Source organism: Saccostrea cucullata, unplaced genomic scaffold, assembly GCF_032062105.1.
Source record: "Saccostrea cucullata isolate Sc308-1 unplaced genomic scaffold, CSIRO_AGI_Scuc_v1 ctg7703, whole genome shotgun sequence".
In the NCBI taxonomy this organism is placed as follows: Eukaryota; Metazoa; Mollusca; class Bivalvia; order Ostreida; family Ostreidae; genus Saccostrea; species Saccostrea cuccullata.
In genome coordinates this window covers 1-24,783 of record NW_026927679.1, presented here as the reverse complement: position 1 = coordinate 24,783, position 24,783 = coordinate 1, and the positions used below count along the sequence as shown (strand labels likewise).

The following is a 24,783-nucleotide window of genomic DNA, read 5'->3' as shown; positions in this document are numbered from 1 at the left end:
ACTTGCCTATATGATATGACGTCATAATAAGCTATATGACGTGAGATTTAGAGATAACAATTTCTTAAAATCGATATCTAAGATTGATTTGAGGTCGTAAAAATGAACCAAAATATGCAGAGGAATAATATCTACGGAATTTTGTCGTTCCTGGGCCTCTGTAGTTATCACAGGGGTTACATGCCAAACCCGTGACGTCATAACTGTTGATCATGCAGTAGCAGAGTGAAAGTGAAAAGTAACGAGAATTGATGTAAACAAACACAAGAAATAGGAGTTTAAAAGCATTTAGAATGAATAACATGTGAGATTCTTGTGGGAATAAAGCGTTTGAATAAGGTGTGGTAATATAATTCTGCAATTTCTTCGTAAAATTAAATCTGGGAGGGTGTTTACTTGCGGATCGGCCTTTCCTCTGTCGTTCTTAACAAAAAAGATGCAAAAGTTCAACACTTCGCCGCATACCTTGAAACTTAATTTTTGTTTCTATTTAAAGTTCTAATTCTTTTGTTTTTGGAAAGTGCTGCTAGAATCGTATGGTTTACGGGAACTGATGCATTTTTTGCGATGTTATGAACAAAATGTAAAAATTTTGGGAAGGTTTCATCCAATATTGTTGAATAATTATTTCTATAAGTGGACAGTAGGATTCTAGCAGCACTTTCAATGGTACAGAGATGTTTTTACATAACTATTAATATAAATTGGAACTAATTATCCCCGGGGTAGTGTTAAACTTTTCACTTTTTCATTAAGGCATATTTTCTAATTATAGACGTCACGTGGTGACGTCGTGGTGAAGTGCCTCCTGTAGTATAAGTCCCAATGAAATCTATAGAATGCATAATTATAGTAAAAGTTTTATCCATGACTTTTCCGATTTATTAGTGTTACATAATTATAAAAAAGTGTTAATTCGCCGAATTCTGATCCATGTGCTGCCTTAACAAACCCGCGTTTTATCGGTCTGGCTTAATTTCACCCATACATCTGGTGACAAATGATGATTCTTAAAGGTGTCCTCTAGGATGTAGTTACCATTACCATAGATGGATCGACGAAGGTCGTTGAACTGAAACGCACTTATTTCGTTAATTTTGCTGATCAGGTCCGGGAGTTTATGTGGCTTCCAGTTTATTGATTCTTTGAGTCTGTTATTCATGGATTCCGAGTTATTGTTTGTCCAAAGCTCGCTCACTGTCCCATTTTGAAGAGGTTTGAAGACATGGTCCAAAAGAAGTGGTTTTAAACGTTTATCGAAATAGTTGCAAAAATTTGGAAATTTGGAAATACGACTCTCCATATCAGCAATTTTTGATTCAAAGGAAAACGAATCATCATTGTTCAGAAGTCGTCGTAGCCGAATATTAGCTTCACAATAAACTCCCTTTTCTTTACGCCACACCCCTCTTTGTCTTTCAAATAACGTCTCACATTGTCTTTAAGGTGTTTTGTGCACAGGAGGTGAACGGGGTCGTGGAATGCTTGTTGGATGGCATTTTTAATGGCCTTTTCTTTGTCACTGCCAATTTTCAGTTGTGATGGGTAACCTAATTTGGCGTTGAGATGACAGAGGAACTTATAGTAAGTTCCAGTTTCGCCGTCCCAGTGTAAAAATGTAGGCCCGAAGATTGGATTTTGTAACGTATCGTGTTTTATAATTTTCTGATTTTGTAGGTTGTTGTAGTGATTTGGGTCGCATTTGGGTACATTTGGGTAAATCGACGTGCCGCCTGTCTAGTATTTTACCTATGTGACAAAAGAACTGTAATATGGTGAAAATTTTCTCTTTCAAATCTGTGTTTACTATTTACGTTTTTTTTAAATCATGATCGAGGAATTCCCTTTCATTTTCTGTGCATGCTGAATATTAAAACATTTAGAGGTATAAATTTCATGTTTTATATAATTTTTCATGTTACTTATTTAATATGAAACCCTGGACTACTTTTATTGAGTATTTTTTAATCCCCTTTTGATATGTTATATTAATTTAGACAGGAAGTGGTGTTATTAAACATATAGTTTTTATGGACAATGAAATGATTTCCCAATTTGTCTCTGGTTAGATGTATGAGCTTTTTGCTGGATATCAATTGCATATGGAGAACACACAAGTTAGATAAAATATTCAAATTCAAAAGTGGTACATGTAAATTAGATGTGGATTACTTAAAAATTCCAAGGAACTTTTGGAATATAATGAAATAAAAATATTTTACTGAAATCATTAACAGAGCTCTAAAAAATAAAAATTACGTATTACATTTCAACATCATTTTTATATAACGTTACACAACCATTTCCCACTATATTTTAAGGACCCTCTCTACACCGATGTGAAATCTTTTTTTGGACATTGAGAAAAATATAAATTATTATATATTAAAGATGTCAATATTGAGATTATAATTTATTTAATTTTCATAAAAAGAATAAAAATAAGAATAGAATAGAATAGAATTTATTTCCAGTCATGGTCCCACTGGGGGCCATAATACAGATACAAGTATATTATCACATAAAATAGAGACAATGTACATAATACAACATTAAACCAATTTACCATGGTGGTGTGCAAATATTGTAAATACAATAAAGTACGTAATATTCAAAAATCATATACAATATTTTGATCCGAATTGACTTAGTAAAGTAAATAAGTAAGTAAAGTAAGTAAATTATTTATTAAAGTGACATGTGTACTGTTACAGTAATACAGTAAATTTTACAACAATAAACTGAATTTCTTACACCCGGCCCAAAGGACCTATATGTCACTGTTAATATTTTAACAATTTATATATACAAAGGCACATATTGAAGATAAATGATATTAGAATGTTCTTTTTGTGAAGTTCTGGCGAGTTTTAAAAGCATCAAATATAAAGTTTGCTGAATGTCTGGGAAATTTACATATAATATCTGAAAAGAATGTATCATCTAAAGACAGATCTGATAAATTTTTAAATCCTATTTTACGAAAGAAGTCTATCCTTTTTATTTCATATAATTTGCAGTGTAATAAAAAAATGTTTTTCATTCTCAATTTCGTTATTGTTACAAAACTGGCAAATTCTATCTTGGGGTGGCTCAGATTTATAACGTCCGGTTTCAATTCGGAGTGGTAATACACCGCAACGAAACATTGCCAGTAATCTTAAGATTGACTCATTTTCATTTGTAAAAATTTTAAAGCCATATTAACTTTGGATTAATGAACATAATAAAAAGATTAAACTAATTTTAACATGGTATTGTGCAAATACTGTCAATATATATTAAAAGATGAAGGTCTATTAATGGTTGCCACTTGCCAGTCTAAAAAAGACATCAAGGGATGGTGCTTCAGGAAATTCATGAATTCTAGTAAAATATCTAAAATGAATAAAAGGTTGCATTCCTCCTCATGTCTTATGTAGATAGGCAAAAAGAGCACAATTATAATTTACAAAAACAATGTAGTACTGTTCAAAAAGCATATACCTATACAATATTTTGATATAAATTGACTTGGTAATCATAAGATTGACTCATTTTCATTTGTAAAAAACCATATTAGCTTCTCATTAAAATCAAGATTAGGGAAATTGGTACATATGTCTTAGATAGATTTTAAGAAAGTTTCTCGTTCATCTTTGAATTTAGTGCATAACGCATTTAAAGAGAAAATGTATTTCATCCTCCGCCTCATTTAAATCGCATGTGTGCTGGGATACCCTGGAACCTTCCAACTTCAATCTGTAAAAGGGTGGTGCTTGGTAATATCGATCCCAGGAAAACTCAACACAGTATCCAGGTATCAGTGAATAGAAATCACAGTGGCTGTTGTTTGCCTCCATAGACATATAACATGCTCAAAACTGCAGAAAATTCCACAGAATCAGGATTCTTTAGTGAGCAGCTAGTGTGTAGAGAGAGTTCTCAAGGTCCAGGCTTTTTGATATTGACAGCTGCTAAAACATTTTCTATAAAAAATGGAACTTGAAAATTTATTTACCTTGTCATTGGTCATTTGCAAAATTATTTTGTTAAAAAAAACATTCTGATTCTACACATTAATAAGAACTCTGAAATTGACACTATAAAGATGCTTGAGCTTCTGTTATTTCCCAATCATGACAAGGAGCAAATGGTGGGTGTGACTGGTCGGCAGGGGATGCTTATTCCTCCATGGAACCTGATCCCACCTCCGATGTTTTGGAGGTCCATGTTTGCTCTGCTCCTATTTTGTATTGTTTTGTGGATCAACTTTGGATCATTTTCATTATCTAAATATATAATATTTTATTTCACAAGCACACCCACTCATGTAATAAATTATAGTATTGATTCAATCAAGTTTGTTCAGACCACGGCCCCGGAGGGTAGGGTAGGGACACATTAGGCAATCAGAATTTACATTGAATTTACAGAAAAAAATGATTAAAATAAATATCTTCTTAAGAACAGCAGAGCCATGATTAGTGACGTCATTTAAGTATTGAATTCATATTTTTGAATGTCTTCCGTCCTATAACACACCTGGCCGTGCTGACAAATTGAATACCGCATTGAATGTAAATATATTATTATGGAAGCAATTAAGTTTTTTCCCCCAATCATCACCTCCTGGAGTTAGGAGAGCATGGGACTATTTATATATTTAAAAATTTCTCAGAAGTTAACTGATTTCTGTTTTTCTCTTTCCAAAGTGCCCTGGGGTAAGGGATGCGGCCTATGGGTTAGAACTATTTTATCAATTACAGTAACTGCTAGTTACTATTAGTTAGCTGTTAAACAATTCACATATTTAATTAAACAAAAAGCATCACAAGTATTGACATGATTGAAACACATATAAATGTGCAGTTAATTTAATTTTTGCAGGTGTTAAGAATGACCTACTGACCTAGAAACAATGCTGCAGAAAACAAGATGGTAGCCCAGATTGTGACCTGCCTTCTGCTGCTATGGCAACCAGAGTTCTCCTTTCCACAGAGAACCAGGAACTGTGAGTACTGGTCGTTAATTTTAATTTAATTTTTGTAAAAATGTCAAAAACTGTCATTCCTGTTGACAATTAAGGTAAAAAGTCGTCTGGACTGATGACTTGATGGAAAAAGTCAATCTAAATGACCCCATGAAAAAATTGGAAATGACACAACTTTTTAGAAGATTTGAATTTGGCCAGTGAATATCCCCAAAACAGCAGATAAGTCTATATTGTAATGTTCGTAGATTGAGTTTTGATATAGCAAAGACGCAAATTGTAATGTGTCTCTTAGCAATAGGCTGTCTGTTCTTGTTAAAGCAAAGATGTATAGATTGTGTTGTTTATGTCTAACTGTCCTTAGAAAAGAAAAACAGTCAGATAAACACTTTAAATAATGATAAATGATTAAAGGCCTTTTTGATGTAGTTATTTTTTTATGCTTTTAGTACAAATAAGGCATGTGTATCTGATTTGACAAAACTGACAGAATCTTTAACCTTAAGTCAGCCCAAATGTCCGACAGCTAAAAAAAAAGAATTTCAACACCTCTGAAAAAAAGAGTTATTATCTGCAGTTAGTATTATCAAGTTAATAATCAAAGTTGTGGTATTCACCAATTCTGCATCAATCAAGGCGGGCCATCCATCACAACCGTGTGGGGGATTATGTAGGTCAATGATTATATATTATGTTTTAGGTTGTTTCTACAGAATAATTATGATTTAATAATGTTTATGATGCTCTGTACAACATCATTATGACTGCTTTAAAAACCATCTAATAGTCAAGCTGCTGACTAATTTGTTTACTGTGTGCTAAAATCATCCATGAATCAAAGTAAAGTTAATCATGTTCATTGTTAAATTTATATCATTAGAAAAATAACAAATAGAGTGATGATGCAATAACCCAGTCAGCATTCATATATTGGCCCAACGTTGGTAGAGTAACGGTCTGTTGGTTCAAGGTTGGCGTTGGTATAACATGATTGGGCCAACATTGGGCCAATGTTAGACATTATGCTCTTGGTGGCAATATCAGCATATGTCAGTTATTCGTTGTTGGGCCAATGTTGGCCCAATGTATCTTAATCTCACATAAGTTGTCGTGATAACATACATTGGTTTTACATTGTTGAGCCAACATTGGCCCAATGTATGTAATTTTCACAAAAATTACTATCTTAAACATTGGTTTTGTATCGTTGGACTTAAATTGGCCCAATATTGAATACTGAACATAATGAACATATGCAGGTGTACAACGATTGGGCCAGCGTTGGCAAGACAGCATTGGCACAATGGACAATGGGGGAATGTTTCAAACTCAGCATAAAATGGTTGGTCTCGTGTAGTTGGACCATTATTGGCCCAATGCAAATTTTTGTCAAAGATATACTGCAACAGCTGGGAGGATAATTTTACTAAAAGGTTTATCATTTATGAGTATGTAACGCTACACACGTGTAACTGAATCAGTATACAACTATAAATTAAATGTATCTTATAATAAGTTAATAACATTAGTTTTGTTATCTGGCTTTATGTTTGAGTGCTTTACCTATATATTTTTAGTTGGACCAACTTTGGCCCACTATGTCAAATGTGTACTGTATAAATCATGTAAATATGTGTTTATTAATTTGTTGATTAAATGTTGTGGTACTAATGGTAAAAAAATTACATTTCCTTAACAGACACTAGTTAATCAGGTACATATCTCCATATTTTTTATGCCAAGGTATAAGGCTAACACAGCTGGTCCAACGTTGGCCCAACGTTTATATCAAGCAAGTGTTAAATACTATACCCAACGATCTTCTCTTTCTCTCCCTGTATCATGCACACACATATCACAATATTGTGTAATTTTGATTTTAAATAAATCTTCATGGGTTTCATTGGATATCATTAACATATTATATATCATACTGGGGGGAAAATACATATGCATGTATATCATATGCACGAATTTATATTATTGCAAATTTAAAAAAATAATGTTTCCCTTGTGAAAGCCAAAAAGTAATACTGCATACATACGTATCAATTTAAGAATTTTAAAAGAAATTCTTGGATGTGGGTCGAGAACATTGTAGAAGACACAATAAGTGTAAAGCCAATGTAGCATTGCAGCTGTACGTGTTATTCTGCTCTTTGAAAGATGTCACTCCCAGGAGGGCAATAAATTAAGTTTTTGAGTTAGATAAAGGTCAGCTTTCCTCGCGCGCAAGATGTAGAGAACAAAGACAAAGGACTGAATTTTGTTTGAGCTAGGATAGACGCAGTTAAAACAAAATGTGCATTGTGAGTATTTCTGATTTTTTTTTTTTTGTGCATGAGTATTTTTAAAGGAAATTTTCTATCAATGATAGTAACATAGTGGAACAGATTTTGATCTACAATGTAGCAAATTCAATCTGTACATATATGCATATTCTTTTCATATTATATGTGATTTTTGGTTTAAATTTTTGCATATGGGATAAATCAAAACCCTTGTCCTTTAAAATAGAAATGAGTAAAATATATACATTGTATATATAATAATTAACTCATTAAAACGCGCAAAGCTCCATTTTCTCACATGCATGGGGGAACGTGGGGAGGGGGCGATCCTTGTTGATAGAAACACGTGCATAATGTACACATAATCTTTATAAGTGATATCATTATCATGTAAATCTATTTCCTTGTCTACAACCTTTGAATGATGGTGCTATAAATACTATAATATTAGTTCCCTTAGACCAGTATTCTGTACTTTCAATAAGGTCTCAGACAAAAAAGTCCTAAAAAATTGTGCAGCTATCTCGGGTCTCTCCGATACTAACCGGAAAAGTCTAAGTATGTGTGATTCCCAAATACATTTATAAATTCTTATTTCTGTGTCTGATACATTTTTAATTTTGTAAATAATTTTGTAAATAATCGTATGACATTAAACCGACCCATTATAATTACAGTACGAATAAAAATAGTTGAAGTATTTATTGAAGAGCTATGGTAATATGGCATTAAAATCACATGGTACTTTTTAGGTAAGAAAACTGGGAACGATTAGAGGTGACAATACGAAATGTACGGAGAATTATGACTTACATGATAGACATCGGTGTTGCAAAGAAAATGAACTAGCTAGGGAGGGATGACGAGAGCATTTTCCTTTTCCTCATTGAAAGATGTGTTGCTGTGTGAGTATTTTTTTTTTTTACGTATCTTTAAATATTATTTTATACTCCCAAGATAATGAAGATATACTTATCTTGGTTTGTTTGTTTGTATGTGTGTGGATCGACAACTTACAAATTTAGTTAAACATGAAAAATATGTCTAATTGTCAAAGATCAGAATCTGTCAAGGGTAATGCATCAAAGTCACATTAATTTATTGAACTAAGATTACAATTTTTTCATACTTTTGACATTATGTTTCACAAATATCTGTCATCAAAATGATTGCAAGTAAAGTAAACCAAAAACACATTTGTATTTTAATTTGTACATTAGTTAATCTAAGTTTGTGTAATATAATGTTGTGAATATTTTGATCCAGCATAAATTGTGTAATTACCTGTAAATACCGAAACAATATTTTTCTCTCTTACTTCTAAGGGCAGATCACTCTAGTGACATAAAATTACCCTACAAAATAGATCTCTGTAGTGTGCAGTTTTAAGAAATTTAAAAAACAATTTTTTTCACATAACAAATAAAATCACAGTATCTTATTTTGACAGTAACTGTGAGAAAGAATGGATGCTGCAAAGATACAAAAGACAAAGATATCGAAGATGCTGAAAAGGACTGCATGGTTACGATACTCTTGCGATAGGGATGGGGTAGAAAGGAGAGGAAACAAAAAACGGCAGCAGAATAGAAGGAGACCAACCGATGAATGGCCTAGAAATGACTTTGAATTTTTTGGTATCTGGTGAATTATCATTATAATCCTTGACTTTAATTTAGTTTTTAATTTTATTTTTTGATTTTGTGTTTTTAATTCATGTAAATGATTTAATTAGTAAACCGTATCAAATTATTTTATTATTGTTATTTCTCCCACTTATTGGAAATTAAAAATAAGAGTCATTGGTTGAGAACACTGGGTCAACGTAAAACAAACGCTGGGCCAACGTAAAAAGACGCTGAGCAAATGTGAAAATAACACCGGGCCAACATCAGAAAAACAATGTGCCGATGTAAGCTAGAGGAACGCTGGGCCAATGTAAGAGAAACTCTAAGCCAACGTAAAACACACATTGGGCCAATGTAAAAGACATACTGGGCCAACATAAGTCCAATATTTGTAGTCTAGTACGTAGGCCCAACATATATCCAAGGTTGGGCCAACACCCATGCAATCGGCGTCTAATGTTGGGCCAACGTAAAGCCAAAACGTTGGCCCAACATTAGCCCACTTTGCACTTAAACATTGAACCAACATTGGTATGCAACGTTGGGCCAACAAAATGAATATTGTTGGCATTACATTGGGCCAACATATTGATGCTGACTGGGAATACTAGGCTATTATAGCTGATAATAAGGTGTACATGTTTATGTATTAATACACTGGTACATTGTATATGGTGTCAACCTTTCATCTGGAAATATTAGCTTACAATTAGGAACATTTTATTTTTGAAATTCTCAAGTGTTCTTTTTTATATATGTAGGACTCCAAAGTGCGATGGGACTCCAAAGTCCGATGGTCACGCCAAAGTCCGATGGTCTGCGCCAAACCCCGATGGTTTGACACGCCAAAGTCCGATGGTGCCGAAAACAATTAACGTTTATGACGTCATAGTACTGCTGCGCAAAAATGCGATACCGCGCCATGCCAAGCCCGATTTGTTTAAAATAAAATACAAATAAATATTAAATGCAAAGATTAACCCTAATCTTTTAGATATAGGTGCTAAACTAACACTTATCAGTCGGAAAATGTGTTAAAACTATAAGTTAGATATCTTGGATGGGTGCAGGACTAACCCAAATCAGTGTGCAAGGACTAACCATAAAATCTCTCAGGGAAACACGTTGGTGTTCAAGAACTAACCCTTATCAGTCGAATAGTCTACAAGAACTAGCCCTAACAGCTCTGGTGGGCGAAAATAAGCAATATCAGTAAAAATGTATGTGAGACGAATACTGAATCAATGGATTTTGAATGCAGGACAACGTCATGACGTCGGACTATTGTGACGTCATGAACGTTGATTGTTCCACCGCACCATCGGACTTTGGCGTGTCAGACCATCGCACTTTAGCGTCGCGCGTCTCATAGGAAACGAGCCATCGGACTTTCGCGTGACCATCGGACTCTGGCGGCCGTAAAGACAGCGTGCCATCGGGGTTTGGCGCAGACCATCGGGGTTTGGCGAGACCATCGGACTTTGGCGTCACCATCGGACTTTGGAGTCTTACATATATATTACTATTTTGGAAAACACAGTTATAACACATTGAATGCTCTGTGTTTTCAGACCAGTTGGAGGACAGTTGTTTTGTGGATCCAGTGACCATTAGTCTGGATGAGACGGTCATCATTAAGGGGGGAGGGACAGTCAGTCCGAAGCCGATCGGGATCCAGTGTAAGATCACGGTGCGGACCGAGGCCAAGTATGAGCTGCAGACCCGAGTCCAGTTCTTCAACTGCCGGGAGCCCTCCGTCATCCTCTCGCTCTATGCCAACACCAATGTAAGATTTAGTACACTAATAACGTAAGATTTATTACACTAACGTAAGATTAAGTACACTAACGTAAAATTTAGTACAAAATCAACGTAAGATTTAGTACAACACCAACGTAAGATTTAGTACAACACCAACGTAAGATTTAGTACACTAACATAAGATTTAGTAAACCAACGTAAGATTTAGTACATACACCAATGTAAGATTTCGTACAACACCAGCATAATATTTTGTACAACACTAACGTAAGATTTAGTAGAACACCAACATAAGATTTAGTACAACACCAACATAAGATTTAGTACAACACCCACGTAAGATTTAATACAACACCAACATAATATTTAGTACAACACCAACGTAAGATTTAATACTACACCAACATAAGATTTAGTACAACACCAACGTAAGATTTAATACAACACCAACATTAGATTTAGTACAACACCAACGTAAGATTTGATACAACACCAACATAAGATTTAGTACAACACCAACGTAAGATTTATACAACACCAACAAAAGATTTAATACAACATCGATGTAAGATTTGATACAACGCCAACGTAAGATTTAATACACTCTCACTCTACACCAACACCAATGTAAGATTTAGTACAATCAGTTTTCTTTCACTTACAGTACAAAGCAGAATTTTAAGCGAAGTTTTAATAGTATTAGCGAGGGTGGCTGAGATCGCGTAATTTAAATATCACTAAAAATTAATTGCATTTTGTCTGCAAAAGCTTTAAAATTGCTAAAATAATTGCTTTTCACTAAAAATTAAGAAAAAGCGAAATCCCTAAATTTGCCTCTTGCTAAAATTTACAATTATATGACCAAGGCCTTTCTAGCCGTTGAAAGTAGGCCATCTGTCAAAAGTATGAGTCAAAAAAAGTGATGGATACTCATATTTTGTATGGTCAAGTTTTGACATATAAAAAAGCATTCTTGTACAGTTTAAGCATATGAATGTGTGTTCTCTTTCAGAACATTTATAACTGTGACAACTACCCCCGCTCTCCTATGACCATGACCTTCACCGGTACCCAGGTGATTGTGGATCTGAAGAAGGGTGACCCTACAGCCATGCAGTACTCGTTTGATATCAGCATCACCCCCAGACAGAGTAAGTTAGTCTAGGCCTTTCAACTAATTTTTCAAGTTGCACATATGGTAAAAATTAAACATTGTATAGTTAGATTTATAGGTACATGAAACTACCAAAAAAGATAATAACTTATGCATACTTTTAATTACATCATTAAAAAGTTTAATCATTTATAAATGACTTTTCCGATGTTGTGTTTAAGGACAGGTAACTCGGGTGTGAAAAATGACCAACTTAGTGCCGATTTATGAGTTATCGTTTATAGGAATGAGATATAGGCTGCTTCAGCATTGGTATTGTTATATACACAAAAGGGTTCCTTACATTGTTTTGTATACAAAAAGTTTTGACCAAGAGTTAGAGAATGCCTTCACTCTATCTGAAATAACAGGGTCAAATGAATGGGGAACAGACTATATTCAATAGTTTTAACTCTCTTTGACGATTATTATGAAGAAGAAAATTTAATGTCATGTTTTTTGTGTTCGCGCTTTTTCGCTTCCTGTGTAAATATATATATTTTTTACAAGTAAATGCAACAATTGATCATCTTATTTGTGTTACTAAGCACGAAGGGGAACGACCGAGTATAAAAATTTAAATAGGTTAGAACTGAGAAGGAGGGTAGATTTCACTTTTTATTTTAATAAAAAAATTTAACTATATGCAGTAAACCGGTGTCCGCAACTATACAGTAAATAAGTTTAACATTGGTGCTATATCTTAAAACCACTGGATTCTACTGAGAGCAAAGAAACACTTGGGAAATGTTAAAAACTGCCTTGCGTGTAAACAGTTAGATACCTCGAGCTTGCTCTAAACATGTTTCAGCAGTGAGTTATCGTTCATAACACCGACCCCTAGCGGCAGTTGAAAGGCCTAGAGTAAGACTTTAGTGTAACTTCTACCCTTACCACAACACATAATATATATAGCTCAGGACTCCGACTCAAGCAAACAGGGAATCTTGTTTTAGATCTCATGTTTTCTAGGGAATGCGTTTGATTGAATGTTGTGATGTCATAATAATGCTACCAGGTTCACAGGTGCGCGAAAGTCAGTCAATATATTGGGTCTCAATTGCTCAGTTGGATAGAGCACTAGCATGGTATGCCAGAGGCCCTATAGGTAAAATGACTATAATATGAACAGGCTCTTAGAATTAGGAAAACATTGTGTTAATTTATTCATAATTTTGGATTGATTTAAGTGATTTGAGCTGAAATGATATACAGATATTTTGAAGAAATTTAGCAGTATAACAGGAGACAAGAGGCCCACGGGCCTTATAGGTCACCTGAGTATCATGTAACAACTTTCCACCGATTGTATTTGGTTCGTGTTTTAATCCAAAAGCCATGAAATTCACAAATTTTGAAGGAGGCACCATTGCTTAGCAAAGGGTAGATTTTAAAGCATTAATTTATTTTTAGCCAAAACACCCTCCTGGTACCCCTGAGTCCTGACCCAGCGGCCCTGAAATTATCTATTTTGAAAGAGGCCCCTTTCTTCATTATAAGGCCAGCATTTTTTTATGTTTAGGTTTAGTTATGAACATGAGAATAAAAAAGTCCCGAAGGAGAAGGAAATAAATTTTTTTTTTTTGATAAATCAATTATTAACATTTGTACATTCTTTTTTTATGCTATTCTAATAGGCTCCTTACCACTGGACAAATAGGAAAGTAGAACATTTAATTGCTTATTTCATCATTTGCCAGTTTGGGCCATTTATATAAATTTTGTATTGTTGGTCAAAATATATTTTAAAAAAATCAATTCTTTAAAAGTCTTTCAATTTATCTTCATTTTTTTAGTATGTGTTAGGTGAATGTGTTTGACATTGTTCTAAAATTTACTTGATGCCTAAAATTATAATTCCTATCATAAAACAGACAGGGAGTATTGGGAACATTTTTTCAATTAAGTGTAAAATAATTTTTCTGGCTGATACAAATGATACTACATGCCTGTATATATTTGTATATTCTTCCCTTTTAATAGTTGATTTTTTTTTTAATTTCTTCAGGTTATTGTTTATTTCTTCCTCAAATGGACTTAACTTCTCCCATAGTTTTATTCATTACATCTGATGCATAAGCAACCCGTTTCTGAAGAATGATGCTTAGACTGTAAGCTATAACAGAGACCTAAACAATGTCGCTGGCAATATGCAATAGCTACCACGGGCAGTTTAAAACCTGGGGGAGGAAAATAATTTACAGACAGGATACTTTTGAAACGAATACATAATTATCTCACCAGCATGTCATTGTGCAACAAAGTCGTCATCATTTTATTTGTCCTTTGAACAGGTGAAACGTTTTGAATGGCACTCGTATCGATGAATTTTACACTAAACCAAGCTATCTAGCTTTATTTACCCGCCGTTTCATCTTAAAACGCAGAAGGATAAAACGTACGCTGAACTAGGACCTTAGGTCCCCCGCGCAGTTCACGTCTCTCGGGTCTGTTTACTCCGCTACAAAATGTAGTCCGTTGCATATGTAAAGTGAAAATAGAATAAATCGTGATAATGTGAAGCCTTTTCAGTGTAAAAAAAAACCCAGAAAATTTATTTTTGTCAAGGGAATAACCATCTGTGATGGGTATTAGAAAACGAAGAGTGGGAGGGAGGTTGCTGAGCAACACTAACTTCAATATTATATAAGATATATGATATATTAGAGTTTAACATTTATGGATTACATTGGGTGACCTCTGGTCTCCCCTATGATTTTATTATTCCATGTAAGGTTATAGTATCTATATAACACAGTGTCTAGCCTCTGATCTCCTTACTGATATTGAGCGACTCAGAGTTAACGACGTACGTCCAGTCTCTGCATTCGCAGATCTCTAACAAGCGGGGGGGGGGGAGGGGGGTGTGTGAAGATTTTGCCCCCTACCACCCCTTTTCATTTTGCTCGGACTTTTCACCAATCCTTTATCATAATGGAATAATTATTTGTTAATAAATTATTTAATGTTTCTTTTGTCTTCCTTATGAGGTCATGCTTAAATAGGTGACATCATCAGTTTAACACTCTTTGCCGGAAATCCCTGATTTTTATTTATCTTACAAAGAAGATGTACACTTTGTATTACAAAGTTTCGGGCTGTGTGGAGTTCTCCTCCCCTTTCCCTGGAATTAACATATCAAATTCACAAACCCGTCAAAACTACATTAAAAAAAGGAAATAAAATTTAAAAAATGCACCAATTGTTATTGAACTTTGGGATACATATACTGTATTTGAAGACAAGCAAGTTTACTAATCCTCCAAATTCCAATTACATACATGTACATTTAGAGAATTCGGAGAAATTGTGCACTTTTTCCTCGGTCAAAAAATTAGGGTCGCAATTCCATTTTTGAGAGGATTTGAAAAATAATTCTACACATGCCATGATTTTAAATTATTACAACTTACAACTTTTAATAACATCGTAATAATGTACAACATGAGATTACCTTTGTCTCATTCATATACTACAATTTGTGAAGTATGAAATCCTTATTGATGGACAATATAAGACTTCAGCTTGTTTCCATAATCTTTATGCGAATACCACAGGTAAAAGGTTAATAAAACCAGAAGTCACTTTATATCGCACATCTTTAGGGCGACCATAGGTCACCATATATTGTACATCAAAAGGGAGACCAGATGTCATCTTCCGTTCTACATCATATGGGGGACCAGAGGCCACCTGATTTTGTACATCAGTAGGGGGACCATAGGTAACCTTATATTTTATATCAGTAGGGGGACCAAAGGATACCTTATATTGTACATCAGTAGGGGGACCAGGGATCACCTTATATTGTACATAAGTAGGGGGACCTGAGGTCACCTTAAATTGAATAACAGTAGGGGGACCAGAGGAAACCTTATAATGCACTTTATATAAGAAGGGGGAACAAAAGTTATCTTATACTCTAAATCAGTAGGAAGACCAGTAATCATCTTATTTGTACATCAGTAGGGGGCCCAGAGGACACCTTATATTGTACATCAGTAGGGGGACCAGAGGTCACCTTATATTGTACATCAGTACGGGGACCTGTGGTCATCTTATATTGAACATCAGTAGGGGACCAGAGGAACCTAATATTATACTTAAGATCAATAGAGGGGTCAGAGGGCACCTTATTTTGTACATCAGGAGGGGACATCAGTAGGAGACCCAAAAGACACCTTATATTTAAAATCAGTAGGAGACATCAGTAGGGGGACCAGAGAGGTCCCCTTAAATTGTTCATCAGTAGGGGACCTGTGGTCACCTTATATTGAACATCACTAGGGGACCAGAGGACACTTAATATTACATTTTACATCAATAGGGGACCAGAGGTAACCCTGTATTGTACATCAGTAGGGGGACCAGAGGTCACCTTACATTGTACATCAGTAGGGGGACCAGAGGACACCTAATATTACACTTTAGATCAATAGGGGTACCAGAGGGCACCTTATATTGTACATCAGTAGGAGACATCAGTAGGGGGACTAGAGGTCACCTTATATTGTATATCAATAGGGGGACCAGAGGTAACCTTATATTTAACATCAGAAGGATGACCAGAGGTCACCTTATACTGTACGGGGACTAGTGGTCACCTAATAGTGTACTGTACATCTGTAGTGGGACCAGAGGACACCTTATATTTAACACGAGAAAGGGGATGAGAGGTCACTTTATATTGATCATCAGCAGTTGTACCAGGGGTCACCTTCTATTGTACATCAGTAGTGTGACCAGAGGACACCTTATATTGTACAACAGTACGTATGAGGACCAGAGGTCACCCGATATTTTTCATGAGTACGGAGATTAGTGGTCACCTAATATTGTACTGTACATCAGTAGAGGGACCAGATGTCACCTTATATTGAACATCAATAGGGGGGACCACAAGACAATTTATATTGTACATCAGTAGTAGGACCAGAGGTAATCTTATATTGTTCATCAGCAGAAGGAATAGAGGTCAGCTTATATTGTACATAAGTAGGGGGACCAGAGGTCACCTTATATAGTACATAAGTAGGGGGACCAGAGGTCACCTTATATTGTGCATCGGTAGGGGGACATCAGTAGGGGACCCAGAGGACACCTTATATTTAACATCAGTAGGGGACTTCAGTAGGGGGACCAGAGGTCACCTTTTATAGTACATCAGTAGGGGACCTGTGGTCACCTAATATTGAACATCAGTAGGGGACATGAGGACACTTAATATTACACTTTACCTAAATAGGGGGACCAGAAGTAGCCCTGTATTGTACATCAATAGGGAGACCAGAGGTAACCTTATATTGTACATCAGTAGGAGGACTAGAGGACACCTTATAATATAAATCAGAAGGGGGACCAGAGGTAACCTTATATTGTACATCAGTAGGGGACCAGAGGTCATCTTATATTGAACATCAGTAGGGGGACCAGAGGACACTTAATATTACACTTTAGATCAAAAGGGGAACCAGTGGTCACCTTATATTATACATCAGTAGGGGGACTAGAGGTCACCTTATATTGTATATCATTAGGGGGACTAGAGGACACCTTATTATGTACATCAGTAGGGGGACCAGAGGTAACCTTATATTGTACATCAGTAGGGGACCAGAGGTCATCTTATATTGAACATCAGTAGGGGGACCAGAGGACACTTAATATTACACTTTAGATCAAAAGGGGAACCAGTGGTCACCTTATATTATACATCAGTAGGGGACATCAGTAGGGGGACTAGAGGTCACCTTATATTGTATATCATTAGGGGACCAGAGGTAACCTTATATTGTACATCAGTAGGGGGACCAGAGGACACCATATATCGTACATTGGTAGGGGGACTAAGGGTCACCTTATATTGTATATCATTAGGGGGACTAGAGGACACCTTATAATGTACATCAGTAGGGGGACCAGAGGGCACCTTATATTGTACATCAGTAGGAGGACCAGAGGACACTTTATATTGTACATCAGTAGGGGGACCAGAGGACACCTAATATTACACTTTAGATCAATAGGGGGACCAGTGGGCACCTTATATAGTACATCAGTAGGGGGCATCAGCAGGGGGACTAGAGGTCACCTTATATTGTATACCAATAGGGGACCAGAGGTAACTTTATTTTGTACATCAGTAGGGGGACCAGAGGACACCATAAATCGTACATTGGTAGGGGGACTAGGGGTCACCTTATATTGTACATCAGTAGGGGGACATCAGAAAGGAACCCAGAGGACACCTTTAATTTAACATCAGAAAGGGAATTCAGTAGGGGGACCAGAGGTCACCTTTTATTGTACATCAGTAGGGGACCTGTGGTCACCTTATATTGAACATCAGTAGGGGACCTGAGGACACTTAATATTACACTATACATCAACCAGAGGTAACCCTGTATTGTACATCTGTAGGGTGACCAGAGGTCATCTTATATTGTACATCAGTAGAGGAACTAGAGGACACCATATATCATACATCAGTAGGGGGACCAGGGGTCACCTAATATTGTACATCAGTAGGGGGGCCAAAGGACACCTTATATTTTCATCAGTTGTGGAACCAGGGGACATCTTTTATTGTACACCAGTAAGAAGACCTGGGCACATCTTATATTGTACATCAGTAGAGGGACCAGGGGTCACTTTATATTGTACGTCAGTAGGGAGACCAGAGGTCACCTTATATTATACATCAGCAGGGGGACCAGGGGTCATCTTATATTGTACATCAGTAGGGGGACCAAAGGACACCTTATTTTATACATCAGCAGGGGGACCAAAGGACACCTTATATTGTACAACAGCAGGGTGATCAGGGTACATCTTATATTGTTCATAAGTTGGGGATATCAGTAGGGGACCAGAGGACACCTTATATTATTCATCAGTAAGAGGACCTGGGGTTTCTTATTTTGTACACCAGTATGGTGACCAGAGGTCACCTTACATTGTACATCAGTAGTGGGACCATAGGACACCTTTTATGCACATCAGTACGGGGAACAGAGGTCACTTCATATTGTACATAAGTAGGGAACATCAATAGGAGACCAGGGGTCACCTTATATTTTACAACAGTAGGGGGACCAGGGGTCACCTTATATAGTACAACTGTAGGGGGCCAGGGGTAACCTTATATTGTACAACATTAGGAGGACGAAAGGACACCTTATATTGTACATCAGTAGGAGATATCAGTAGGGGACCAGAGGTCACCTTTTATTGTACATCAGTAGGGGGACAGAGCCTTCAGTTCAGTTTTGACGTTCGTTACTGGGTGGACCAGAAGTAAACTAATATTGTACATCAGTAAGTTGACCAAATGTCAACTTATATGCTATTTCATTATGGAGACTTTTGGTCATCTTTATATTGTACAACAGAAAGGGGAACATAGGTCACCTTATACTGTACAAGAGCAGACGTCAGATTACCGGTATATTGTACATCATAAGGGGAAACGGAGGTCACCTTATACATCAATAGGGGGTCAGAGGTCACCCTATGTTGTAGATCATTATGAGGACCTTAGGTCACTCTATATTTTACATCACAAGGGGGACCAGATGTCACCTTGTATTGTACATAAATAAGGAGACCAGTGGTCCCCTTTGTTGTACATTTTTAAAGAAATCAGACATAAGAAATATTATATGAATGCAGAGAGATAAAGCATCAACGATTCTAGACCCGTCTTAACCAACAGACACCTAAAAAGAAAACAAGGGCGGACCAGTGGGTAGAGATAAAATGCATATTAACGAGATGCTAGAGGTTCACTTAAGAACACGACAAGAACACAACTATATGTAGTTAGTTTAATTAATATCCAGGAGCAGAGAGGAAGATTTTTTTAAAGAATTAAGGAGGCTGGGGGACAACAAATTAACCACAAATTCACCATCAGTTTTAACTTATTTTTTAGATACGGTATCATAAGCTGTCAACTATCATTTAGCAAAGAAAACATTCATACATTTTAGTTTTTAAAATTTGATCATTTTTGTATATCTTTATATGGATCTCTTCTTTTAAAGGAGATCAAAATAGTCTAAAAATGGCTGCCACCCCTCAGCCTCTTTAATGAATATAAACTTTACAGTTTATATAGCCCCACCGTAACACCGGAACCCCTGACCTTTGGGTCACGAATTTCAAAACTTTGGAGAGAATACCCTTCCTCATCACAACTTTGCATGTAATTAGTTTGTTTAATATCCAGGGGCAGAGGGAAATATTTTCAAAGAGTAAATGCATTTCATAATTATTATTATTGTCGTTATGGGTATTTCCTGTGTGAACAGAGTGGTGGATCTGTGTGGTTTTTATGTCACGTGACATGGTAATATAAATAGCAGGTGCGTGCTTAAAAGTTACTCTACCGCTCGTACAGAACGTGTAAGGAATGGAAACCAGTAAATTAGGCACACACACACATATATGTATGTATATAAGTATTATTTAATGATTAAAAATAACGTGTGTTGAAATGAATACAAATGTGTTAAATTTGTAATAAACGTTCTGACGAGCAGCATTTCATACATATGAGTTGATTATTCTTTCAATACACAATAAAGAGTATAATTAATATATATTCGGACGAACGAAGTGAGGGAGAATATAAATTAATATAAATTTTTATAGCCCTGTCCTAACTCCTGGACCTCTGACCCTGCGACAATGAATTTCACAATTTTGGTATAGGACTCAATGCTGATTACAATCATGCAAACAGTTTGACTGTTTAATGTCCAGGAGTAAAGAAGAAGATTTTTAAAGATTTCATCAATTCTAGTAATTTCGCCCAAACTTTCTTGCCTTAGGGGGTGGAGGGCAGGAACCATGAATTTAAAAATCTCCCCTTCACCCATAGATGCTTTATGCCAAAATTGGTTGTAACTTGTAAATGGTTGAGGGATTACAGAGAAAAGCTGAAAATGTTCGAATATTAACGCACAATGCACAGCGCACGACGCCAGAAAAAAAAAAAAAACTGATAGCAATAAGTCACATGCGTTGATTCAGGTGACCAAATAAGGAGTCCTTTGGTCTCAATATTTATGTAAAATATTAGGTGTCTTCTGGTCTCCCTGTTGACTTACAATATAATATTATAAGATGACCTCTGGTCTTCTTAATAATGTAAAATATAAAGTGTCTTCCGGTTTCTTCATTGTCGTTCAAAATAGTGTTATCATTAGTTTTAATGATGTACAATATAATGTGACCTCTGGTCCCCCTTCTGATGTTAGATATAAGGTGACCTCTGGTCCCCCTTACTGATGAACAATATAAGGTAGCCTCTGGTCCCACTTCTGATGTACAATATAAGGTGACCTCTGGTCCCCCTTCTGATGTACAATATAAGGTGACCCTAGGTCCCCCTGCTTATGTACAATATAAGGTGACCTCTGGTCATCCTACTGATGTTAAATATAAGGTGACCTCTGGTCCCCCTACTGGTGTACAATATAAGGTGGCTTCTGGTCCTACTGATTCACAATATAAGGTGACCCCTGGTCCCCCTTCTGATGTACATTATAAAGTGTCCTCTGATCCCCTTACTGATGTACAATATAAGGTGACCTCTGGTCCCCCTTCTGATGTTCAATTTAAGGTGACATCTGGTCCCCCCACTGATATACAATAAAAAGTGGCCACTGGTACCCCTACTGATGAACAATATAAGATGTCCTCTGGTCCCCTTCAAATGTACAATGTAAGGTGACCTCTGGTCCCTTTCTAATGTACAATATAAGGTGACCTCTGGTATCCCTTCTGATGTTAGATATAAGATGACCTCTGGTCCCCTTACTGTTGAACAATATAAGGTAGCCTCTGGTCCTCCTTCTGATGCACAATATAAGGTGACCTCTGGTCCCCCTTCTGATGTACAATATAAGGTGACCCTTGGTCCCCCTGCTGATGTACAATATAAGGTGAGCTCTGGTAATCCTACTAATGTTAAATATAAGATGACCTCTGGTCCCCCTTCTTATGTACAATATAAGGTGACCTCTGGTCCCCCTACTGGTGTACAATATAAGGTGGCCTTTGGTCCCCCTACTGATGCACAATATAAGGTGGCCTCTGGTCCTACTGATTCACAATATAAGGTGACCCCTGGTCCCCCTGCTGATGTACAATATAAAGTGTCCTCTGATCCCCTTACTGATGTACAATATAAGATGACCTCTGGTCCCCCTTCTGATGTTCAATTAAAGATGACCTCTGGTCCCCCTACTGATATACAATAATAAGTGGCCTCTGGTCCACCTACTGATGTACAATATAAGATGTCCTCTGGTCCCCTTCTAATGTACAATGTAAGGTGACCTCTGGTCCCCCTACTGATGTACAATATTTATGACCTCTGGTCCCCCTTTTGATGTAAAATATAAGGTGACCCCTGGTCTCCCTGCTGATATACAATATAAAGTGGCTTCTGGTCCCTTTACTGATGTACAATATAAGGTGACCTCTGGTCCCCCTTACTGATGTACAATATAAGGTAGCCTTTGGTCCCCCTACTGATGCACAATATAAGGTGACCTCTGGTCCCCCTTCTGATGCACCATATAAGGTGACCCCTGGTCCCCAAACTGATGTACAATATAAGGTGTCCTCTGGTCCCCCTTATTGATGTTCAATATGAGTTGACCTCTAGTCCCTCTACTGATGTACAGTACAATATTAGTTGACCACTAGTCCCCGTATTAATGTAAAATATCGGGTGACCTCTGTTCCCCGTACTGATGTGCAATTTAAGGTGTCCTCTGGTCCCCCTACTGATGTACAATATAAGGTGACCCTTGGTCCCCCTACCGATGTACAACATAAGGTGTCCTCTGGTACTCCTACAGATGTATAGTATAAGGTGTCCTCTGGTCCCTCTACTGATGTACAGTACAATATTAGGTAACCTGTAGTCCCCCTACTGATGCACAATATAAAGTGACCTCTGGTCCCCCAAATGATGTACGATATAAGGTATCCCCAGGTCCCCCTACTATGTGCAATAAAAGATTACCTTTGGACCCCTATTGATTTAAAATGTAAGGTGACCTATGATCCCTCTGATGATGTACAATATAAGGTGACCACTGGTCTCCCTAATGATGTTAAATATAAAGTGGCCTCTGGTCCCCCTACTGATGTACAATGTAAGGTGATCTTTGGTCCCCCTATTGATTTACAATATGAGGTTACCTCTGGTCACCCTTTATTACTTTCACGTTTCTGCCAATATATGTATTAGAAAGTTGATCTTTATAAAGTTATAAATATGATTATTTTGGAGTAAGACAAAGAAAATTGTCTATCATATAAAATTCAATTATAATAAAAGGTGACCTGAGGTCTCCGTATTGATATCGATGAATTTACTTTTGTGCCTTTAATGCCTGGAGAGTTCCTAGAATGTTTTATTACTACGCAAAATGACGAACTATTTGCGGGGGACCCCAGGTCCTAGTTGAGCGTACGTTTTATCCTTCTGCTCTTAAAACCGGAAGTGTGAGTTCGTAAATTTGAAATCTTGATCCCGACTCAAATTTGACATCGGAAAGAAAAAAATGTTGTTTTTTTTCTGAAAGTTCAAAACCTTGAGCGGAGGGTTTGTAAAACTGAAAATAAAATAAATCCTGACCTTAAATATGTAATTAGATCATTAGTATATTAACCAGGAGCAAAGGATAAGATGTTCAAAGAATTCATGCATTTCATTATATAATCATTAGAGCCCCTCCCTAAAACAAGAACCCCTGACCCTGGGGCCATAAAATTCACAATTTTGGTAGAGGCACTCTTGCTCATCATAATTATGTACTAAGTTAGTTTATTTAATACCCAGGAGCAGAGAAGAAGATTTTCAAAGAATTCCTGTATTTTCACTATATTATCAATAGAGCCCCACCCTAACACCAGAACCCCTGACCCTGGGGCCATAAAATTCACAATTTTGGTAGAGGCACTCTTGCTCATCATAACTATGTACTAAGTTGGTTTATTTAATACCCAGGAGCAGAGAAGATTTTCAAAGAAATAATGCATTTTCACTACCTACTTATTTAGCCCCGCCCTAGCACTAAAATCCCTGACCCCAGAGCCATGAATTTCACAATTTTGGTAGAGGCACCCTTGCTAATTACAATCATGCAAACAGTTTGACTGCTTGATGTCCAGGAGTAAAGAAGAAGATTTTTAAAGATTGCATTAATTTTAGTGGTTTTGGCCCCACCCCTCAGGCCCCAGGGGGCAGGGATCATGAAATTCACAATTTTTGTTCCCCTTCACCCATAGATGCTTTGTGCCAAATTTGGTTGAAATTGGTCCAGTAGTTGCAGAGAAGAAGCTGAAAATGTTCAAATGTTAACACACGACGGACGACGGACGACGCACGACGACGGACGAAATTAAACAGATAGCAATAGGTCACCTGAGTTTACTCAGGTGACCTAAAAAAGATACTCAGTTATTATAGTTATCTTGTAAGTTCAATGCTTGATCATTTCAGCTGTAGTTGTGACAGTGTCTTGTTCATTTTTCCAGTGGTTGTGACAGTGTCTTGTTCATTTTTCTAGAGCCGTATTCACCGGATACCACGGAGTCAGTGGCGGCCGGACTGATCGTCGGAATTGTCTTCGGAATTTTCTTCTTTCTTGTCGTGGGAGCCATCATTATAGCGTGCTGCTACAGACGAGCCCAGGAACTAAAACGCATGGCGATGTACAACAATTCTAATGCTACCGCTGGAGGACGCAGCTGGACCAATGGGGATATCAAATAACTACGAGGCCTACTAAAGAACTGATATTTGACCTGATGAAAAAATATTTCTAACAAATTATCAATTTGAACATTACATTTCATATTTCTGGGGTGAAAATATTAATGATCGAAGCTAATAATATATACTAAAATACACTTTTAGTGGATAATAAGTAGATTTTTTTGCTATTTACGTAT

At 36.6% G+C, this 24,783-nt stretch overlaps 1 protein-coding gene across 3 annotated transcripts in view; it reads left to right on the top strand.

Moving 5' to 3' along the window:
• Positions 1-24,759, top strand: part of LOC134275173 (uncharacterized) — a 31,087-nt gene extending 6,328 nt beyond the window's left edge. For 2 of the 3 annotated variants that reach the window (XM_062757426.1, XM_062757425.1), the window contains exons 2-5: positions 4,870-4,993; positions 10,463-10,677; positions 11,665-11,803; positions 24,399-24,758. In XM_062757426.1, coding sequence (XP_062613410.1) covers positions 4,918-4,993; positions 10,463-10,677; positions 11,665-11,803; positions 24,399-24,604 — 636 coding nt within the window. In that variant the 5' untranslated portion in view covers positions 4,870-4,917 and the 3' untranslated portion in view covers positions 24,605-24,758. Of the gene's footprint in view, positions 1-4,869; positions 4,994-10,462; positions 10,678-11,664; positions 11,804-24,398 lie in introns of all 3 variants that reach the window. The other variant, XM_062757427.1, reaches the window with a different exon arrangement.
• The last annotated feature ends 24 nt before the right edge of the window (positions 24,760-24,783 follow it).